Source organism: Helianthus annuus, chromosome 8, assembly GCF_002127325.2.
Source record: "Helianthus annuus cultivar XRQ/B chromosome 8, HanXRQr2.0-SUNRISE, whole genome shotgun sequence".
NCBI classification, from domain to species: Eukaryota; Viridiplantae; Streptophyta; class Magnoliopsida; order Asterales; family Asteraceae; genus Helianthus; species Helianthus annuus.
Genome location: NC_035440.2, coordinates 157,254,201 through 157,263,227, shown reverse-complemented (window position 1 = coordinate 157,263,227; position 9,027 = coordinate 157,254,201). Strand labels below are relative to the sequence as shown.

At 38.9% G+C, this 9,027-nt stretch overlaps 1 protein-coding gene across 1 annotated transcript; it reads left to right on the top strand.

Annotated features, from left to right (window-relative positions):
* The first annotated feature begins 6,854 nt into the window (after positions 1-6,854).
* Positions 6,855-7,406, top strand: LOC110870584 (36.4 kDa proline-rich protein-like). Its single transcript, XM_022119769.1, has one exon. The coding sequence runs from the start codon at positions 6,855-6,857 to the stop codon at positions 7,404-7,406; it is 552 nt and encodes a 183-aa protein (XP_021975461.1).
* The last annotated feature ends 1,621 nt before the right edge of the window (positions 7,407-9,027 follow it).

Below are 9,027 nucleotides of genomic sequence, written 5' to 3'. Positions count from 1 at the left end.
AGCATACCAAACCCCTCAAAGCCTATTTCTAAGCTATGTGAAGGATATTTATGGTATGTTTAACTGATGGACATTTTCCGGAATGTTTGTTACAGTTAAAATTGGCATACTTTCGCAGTTTGTCAAGTTTAGTCCCTGTAAGCGAATTAACTTGTTTTTGCCATACCAAAGCCTTCAAAACTTATTTCTAAGTTATGTAAAGGTTATTTAAGGTATGTTGAGTATATGTTGATGTTCCGGAGTATTTGTCGCATTAAACTGAGTACGTTTACGCATCAGTTTGCGTATAATTCTCCAGAAAGCGTTGTAGGGTTTGAAATTGAACAAGAATTGATATGTGCAAAAGATACACATATTTATACAAGATCCCAAGTATGAAATACAATATTTCATCGGCTTGGTATTTGTTTGATGGTCGCGGTGACACAGGTGTCACATTATACGAGGATTTGGATAACAAATATCCAGAGTATACAAAAGCACAAAAAAATGCAAAAAAGAAAACACAAAATGCATAAACACATAGTCACATAACCACAAAATTGTTTAACTTGATTTGTTATCATTTTGTTAATTTGTTCTGCTAACTGTGCACATGTATTCAAAGCACACCAGGTATCCAATCAGTGGATTTTGATTGGTGCTTTAAATATTTCTAAGAATCTAACTATAAAGATAGAAAGATCTGAAAGAGAAAATACGATCTCGATTCTAAGGAACCGAAATATTCGAATTAAGGTACACAAGGAATCCAATTAAGGACTCTGATTTGTATGATAATCATCCACAAGGGTCTAATTGTGGAGATAAAAAGATCCCATATGGATTTTAGAAGTTGAAGATGTCTCGAAACCTTGCACTGGACGTGTTTAAGTCAAAACATGAAGTAAAATGCTTATGAGGTTGAGATGCTCAATATGCCAAGGCAATATATGAAGCGGAATTTGAAAGTTAAGTCAATGTATGAGGATAAATATTTTTGAAAACTATGCATGGGGTCCTTAAAAAAATGTGTTCAATGTTTTTGAAACCTTATGCATAATACTTTTGAAATCATAAAGTAGGTGTACTAGGTAAGTATTTTTATAAAAATGTTTTAAAATCATGCGAGATGAATTTTGAAATTATGTATAAGGTTTTTGAAAACATGAATGATGCTTTTGAAATCGTGCACTTGATACATTACTTAAAATTGTTTTCAAACTATATGAAATATTTTGAAATCATGAGGGTTGTTTTTGAAAACATAGACAAAGCTTTGTGCATTTGTTATGTTAAGTAAATACACTATATTAAAAATGTTTTCGAACTATATATAGAATGTTTTGAAATCATATAGGTTGTTTTGAAAACTTATGTTATGCATGTTGAAGAAATCAGAACGTAATGGGTATGAGATTTGAAAATATCCTTGGTTATCTAACCAAGGATTCAAAGGCATAGAAGCACGATTACTCATAATGTCACTTTATTTCCTGTACTTCGTTTCTTAGAATAAAACGAGTACTTAGAATTTACCAAGGAAATCATGAGTAAACGCAAAAATGGGAAAAATATTCACAAAAGTAGTTTGCAAGGAACATAGTTCCTTAATATAGGCATCATAGGGGAATGCCATACATACATGTAACTATACTTGTATATCAGAATTGCGAACAACAACTTTTATTTATGAACGGGACAGATTGTTTCACATTACAAGTAAATAGAAGAAACAAAAGCATAAGACAACAGCATCTTCTAAACAGCCAACTGCTCATCTGTGGGTTGGATTTGCGTTAGCAAGCTTCGGGCATTTATTCACGAAATGACCCATCTTGCCACAGTTGTAGCACGATCCAGGTGGGAAGCGAGCTTGAGTAGGACTCGCTTGTGGTTGGGTAGCAGCAATGTTTATAGCAGCTTTGTTTTGGATAGCAAAGCGGCATATGTTAATCAGATGTCCCCACCGTCCACAGTAGGTACATTTGAAGCAGGGTAAGAGGTTTGAATGATGACGGTTGCATCGTTTGCACAAAGGAGCAGTTCCTTTGTATGGCTTCCAAGCAGGGGGTTGAGCTGGTTGGTTGGGGATGGCTTGACCATTGTGAGCGACCACGGCGAAGTTCTGAGAAGCCTTTCGCTTCTTTGTCCTCTTAGGGGATCCAGTCTGTTCATCCATGGTCTTTGATTCCTTGATTGGTTTCTTGGCTGGTGGTGCAGGCTTGACTTCTGCTTCCTTTGGTGGCCCTTGAGTGGCTTCATTGTTGAGACGAGACATGGCAATGCCTAATTCAACAGTCTTAAGAATTACTTCGCCTATCCGCTGGGCAAATTTGGCAGTCTGCTCGGATATCTGTGCATCGTTGCGATGAAGAGACATTCTGGAGGAAATGAAGGATATAGGAGGAAACAAATGAAATGTGATCGGTAAATAAAACAAAATGACAACACATAGTTAATTGCGATCATTTGTTTGTTACCTAAGGCAAACAAATGAGACGGTGACTAATCAAAGTAAGCGGGTCATATTAATGTATCGCGAAGACATGCTTTAGCCTATTAGTGGACACTCACCCCAAGAGTTCCCAGGTAAGAGTGACTGGTCCGATTATGTGGATTTGTACGAACACTCTAGCCTTAGACAGAAAACTCAGAGTACAGGCATCCACTCTTCCAGATTGCACGTGTTCACACTATAAGACCCAAACATTGACGAGGTTTTGAAAATTCAAAGGGGTTCAAAACCATATAACAGAGGGTTCAAAACCTAGTAATCAATCATCCTAGAACAGATGATTAGTTTTCAAAGCGGTTTTGAAATTTATGTTCTTGTTGCGGTTGTCACTTAAGGATAGGTGACGGTGTTGTTTTATGTCTAAACGCAAGTAAACTCGCGTTAGGGTCCTAGGAAGGTTATAGACTAGGTCAAAGCATTACTAATAACCTAATTCCCTATAACCATGAGCTCTGATACCAATTTTTCTGTCACCCCCCGACCACGTAGAACAACAAAACGTGGCGGAAATGTCGGGGAGTGTTGTAACAGAATCATTGTTTCATAACACATGGAAATTGAAATATTGTTTTATTAAATAAAAGAGTTACAATGTCTTGACAATCAAAGAAATATAACAGAATTAACTAGTCTTGCATCTTTTATTGTCACTAAGGCCCAAGTCCGCCTAAGTGTATCTTGATAAATCCTATGCATCATATCCTGAAACACATGTGAAAATAGGTACGTCAGCATAAAAAAAATGCCTGTGAGATACATAGGTTTTGTGAAAATAAGATTCATGACTTATGTTTAAGAAAATGTTTAGTCATGAACCTTGTAACTTGCTTTGTCTTGTAAATCATTTGAAAAGTGATAAATGAACCAAATGATATATATGTATAAAAGAATAATACATGGTTAAGTAAATAACCAAGTAAAATGAGTTTGTATTAGATAAGTTGTTTGTAAACAGTGTATTGTGAAAAGTATGTTATTTGTAAAAAATGTTATATGTCTAAATTGAAATGATTCAAATAACGCTGCGATATGTAATACCATACAAGCACTTATATATAGGAAGTACCAGCGGCGTATCCACCATGCTTGTATCATATTACACACGCCTCGTTACTTAAATCACTTACTCAAACCAAACCACCATTGTAAAATGTTTATGTATAATCAAATGTCAAAATGTTTGTGTGAAAAACCATGTCTAATGAGTTGTGTATATCAATGTCAAAATGTTTATGTCTAATGTAAATCATGAGTTGTGTATATGAATGTCAAAATGTTTATGTCTAATGTAAATCATGTAATGTGTATCCAAAATATCATGTATGGTAAGTGAAATATATCAACTAAACCATATGTAAAATGCACAAAAACAAGGTATTGAAGTAAAACATGGTTTAAATAAAAGTTATTTTTGTGGAACAAATGCATGCTATACTGATATAAACATCTATGCGGTATTGTGAAAATGCATACAACCAAGCCTTGTGACTGTGGCGATAAACCCCTAAACGAATTTAAAGGTCTATCTTGTGTAAATGTATATCGAATTCGGTCATTCCTTCCACCCAAACAAACCTAGGGTTCAGGAACGGGAGTTGTCAAGTCCTATGGTACCATTACCTACTAACGAGCGGCATGATCGGTGTTAATGAATGTACATTGTCTTATTTAAACAAACCATATGTCATACGAAAATGTAAGCATGTGATGAATAAATGTACTAAGTATGCACACAATGGGCATACATAGCATAAAATGTAATGTAAAATGATGTACTAAATATGCACACAATGGGCATACATAGCATAAAATGTAATGTAAAATGATGTACTAAGTATGCACACAATGGGGATACATAGCATAAAATGTAATGTAAAATGATGTACTAAGTATGCACACAATGGGCATACATAGCATAAAAACAATGAAGTCATGTACTATAAGTGTACTATTGAACATAACAAGCATATGATATGAAAGCATGAAAGGCACGAAAGTAACAAGTAGGCACCTGTGTTTCACCCCAAAATGTTTGGAAAATAGTAAAAGAGGGGTCTATGTACTCACTTGAGATTGCTTAGTAGTCCTTGAGTAACAACCAAACAGTGCTAGAGATCACGGATATCAAACGACACCTAATATAGGTAACTATGTTAATATACCGGACCTAAATCGGAGGATTGGATAGAATGAGGGTTCGTAAACCAAACGAGTTTGGGAACTCATGTAATATGGTTTAACAAAGCCCACATACTAAAATGAAACCTAACCTGAGTGCTTACGACCCATTATGACCCGTTTAGGTAGCTTATGATACTTTAACGTGTCGTTCGCTAAAACGCGTTCGGAACGCCTAACTAGTCCTATGATAAGTAAAATATGCCTTAACATGTCTAATATTGTTACCAAATCAGTTTAGATGTCAAAAGTTATGTTACATATGCTTAATATGAATTTTGGCGTAAAAAAGGAATTTTGGTAATTTACCTAAGGCATATAAACTACCTATCATACAACTACTTAAACGATGTGACCATAAGGTATAACCTCGGAAGGTTATTCCCTATACAACTATTGTCACCTAATGTGTTTGGTTGGATCCTAATGATCGACCAAACGGGTCGGGTTCGAAAGTATAAGCGATTGTTTAGATCGCTTATCTTACGACCCTATATAAGCACTAAACTAAAAGTGACGAGCTAAGCATGTTAAAACATGATTAACTAAGTTTAGAAAACAAGTTTGGTATCAAAACAAATGGTTTTGACACCCAATAGTAGTTTGGTTACAAAATACGCAAGAATACGTATTTTGGGCGAAACTACGGCTCGTCACTGAGCCTAGATAACGTGGTAATCAGTAGGTATAGTCACTAGGGACTATAACCATCGTGATCACGCTCACGTTATGAAGTTCGAACGAACTTCGCGTTGACCATAAACTGGTCAATGCAGAAAGTTAAACATAGTTTGACTTTCGAACACGAAAAGCGATAAAAGAACGAAGGAACACTTACAACGGGTCCCCGCAAGCTAATCTCGATCCAAATAGCTCAGGTATGAAGCAAGGGCATCAACTTAGAGCTCTTTAGATAAGATTTTGTGAGGAAGAATGAAATGGATGGTGGGTATTTATAGGAAATGGACCACCGTTAGGATCGTTTCTTGAATATCGTGCTTTGATCTTGTCCATACACTTGTTGAAACCTTATGGTAACATCAAAATGGCCCCTCATGAGCATGAAAGGGCAAGTGTAAATTGGCCTCTCATTATCCTGAAGAGGCAAGTGCAAATTGGCCCCTTATTATCCTGAAGAGGCAAGTGCAAATTGGCCCCTCATTATCCTGAAGAGGCAAGTGCAAATTGGCCCCTCATTATCCTGAAGAGGCAACAGCTATTCAAACTGATCTGCTGTTCTGGGGACCCCTTACGGACCGTAAGGGTCATGGCTTACGGTCCGTAAGCCATTAACTTTGGCTGAATTACAGTTTCAGTCCCTGCACCTTGTTTCGTTGCGTAACGGCACTTCTAACACCCGTCAAACCCAATTTCAAGCTCCACAATGATGTTAAGACATAGGGAGCATGAAATATGCTTGAAAACATCTCAGATGTCGGTTTCTTTGGCCGTACGATCGCGATGTTCCGTTAATTACGAAGGAATGCGCATAAGCGGGAAAAACGATCCAAATGGCGTGACGAATGGATTTTTCTTATGCCAAACACTAAAATAAAATATTTTAGTGCTTACATAAATTTTTGGATGTCCGGATGTATTCAGAACGTAAGTTATGCGCGAAAGTGCAAACTTGTGCACTTTTTGATGCTTTTAGTCCCTGAATGACCCAAAAGTTTATTTTAGCACACCGAACCCCTCAAAGCCTATTTCTAAGCTATGTAAAGGATATTTATGGTATGTTTAACTTATGGTCATGTTCCGGAATGTCTGTTACAGTTCAAATTTGCATACTTTCACAGTTTGTCAAATTTAGTCCCTGTAGGGGAATTAACTTGTTTTTGACATACCAAAGCCTTCAAAACTTATTTCTAAGTTATGTAAAGGTTATTTAAGGTATGTTAAGTCTTTTTCACTATTCCGGAGTGTCCGTTGCAGTAAACTGGTTATATTTACGCATCAGTGCGCGTATAACCTTCTAGAAAGCGATTTAGAGCCCAAAATCGAACAAGAATTGATATGTGCAAATGATACACATATTTGTACAAATCCCAAGTATGAAATACAATATTTCATTGGTTTGGTATTTGTTTGATGGTCGTAGTGACCCAGGTGTCACATTGGTTTTGATCCCGATCATGAGATTGAGTTTATTCCCGTTGACCAGCCCTTAGAGACGCCAATGGCTCCTATTGATCAGTTGTTTGACATTCCTGCCGACTTTGATATGGACTTTGTCGACCCTGAGCCTGTTATAGCACCAGAGCCTGTCGTTGACCATGACCCTGTCCTTGATGATGCAGCAGCTATTGCACCGCCTGATGTGGATGCACCAGCTCTTGCACCACCCATTGTTGACCTTCCCATTGTTGCACCACCAGTGGTGGATGATCCTATTGCTGATGCACCTTTACCTGATCCCGTGCCAGCATTGGTTGACCGTGCACCTTTCGCTGCTCACAGCGATCCTCGTTGTGCTGACACCCGTAACGGGTGGATCGAGGATGATGATGACTATCCACCGTTTTTGCTACCCGTCACTCCTCCCGTAGCACCTGTTTCCGCACCTATTGATGTTTCATTGTTTCCCCCACACACCCCTGACGTCCATCGCACTGATCTTCCTATCACATTCCTCCAGGACATTCCACCACCTCGTCCTGGGGAGGGTTCATCGTGGCAGCCACTTGTTTTTGTTCCACCTGTATCGGCATCTGTTCCTTTCATGTCCTAGTTCCCGCATACTACACCATCTTTCGTACCTTCGGGCGAGCCGTTTCTGTGGGCTTCGCCCAATGTTATGCCGTTATCAGACCCGTACCACCCTTTTCACGTGGGGTACACGACAGACGATATACTCATCTCTTTTCAGCTACAGCAGGATGCACTTAGTCGTCGCATTCAGGAGTTAGAGAGGGCTCCACGTCCCCCATGTCACTGTCAGACTCCTTTTGCCGCACCTCACACTCCCCGTCTGCTTTCCCCTGATTCGGATGTTCGTTTCCTTACATCTGAGCAGCAGATTGCCTATTTGCTGCGCGTCATTCGTGCAATTGAGGAGGACTGGGTGCATATGCGCCGTTTGCTTTTCTCCTATTTTCCCCCTCCTCCTCCGCCATTAGCATAGATATTTTTGGTTTGATGCAGGTAGATCGTTTTGGTGAGAAAGTCGCAATTGAGCCAGCACACGAAGACTTTTGGGAGACCACACTTTTTGTATATGATATGTGTAGTTTGACTTGTATTTTGAGGGTGATGTAACCATGTGATCTAATTTTTTATATACGATGTACTGTAAAACATGTAAAACTATATTGTAGTTGTGATTAATGAAAGCTCAATGGCAACGTTCTCACTACATGCTTTATTTGATCATTTGTTTTATATATTATAACATTGGATGTTAAGTCGTTGATGAATGTTATTATGTATGCATAATTATTATACTTACTATGACCTGACCAATATGATCATCCTTTAGAAGATGCCTCCACGCCGGAACGTACACATGCCTACTACTGAGGCAGAACTCCAAGGGATAATTGCCGCAGCTATCGCACAGTACGCGGCCTCCCAAGCAGAGACAAGCAGGAATACTTCAAACAACAACAACAACAACAACAACAACAACAACAACAACAACAACCCACCCAATGGTAATGTTAAGTCATTTGAGACACATTACGATACATTTGGATATTTCTAGCACATCCGCTAATACCATCTGTAAATTCTAATGTATGTGCAGGGTGCACCTACAAACAATTTCTCGACTGTAAGCCCGTGAATTTCGACGGCACTGGAGGTGCTGTTGCATTTGTCAGGTGGGCAGAAAACACAGATTCCGTCCTGAGGATGAGCAAGTGTGCTCCTGAGCAACAAGTTACATACATCTCAGGGCTATTCCTTGATGGTGCCCTATCATGGTGGAATCTGCAAGTGCAAACCTTGGGAGAAGCGGCGGCATATGCGTTAACATGGAATGAGGTAAAGGAGCTCATGAGGAGGAAGTATTACTTGCGTGCTGAAATACAGAAGCTAGAAACTGAGTTCTGGCACCTGAAAATGGAGGGTCCCAAGATTGCAGAATATGTTCAGAGGTTTCATGATTTATCCCATGTGGTGCCGTACATGGTCACGCTCGAGTTTAAACGTGTTGAGCGCTTCATCTGGGGATTGGCACCCCAGATCATGAGCATGGTAACCACGTCCAAGCCTGCAACAATTACTGAAGTCATTGATCTCAGCGTGTCACTTACTGAGGAAGCCATTATATTGAACAAGTTCTCAGTTTCTGAACCGAAGAAGAAGGAGACTCATGTGGAGTCGTCTGGTGACAACAAACGGAAATTTTC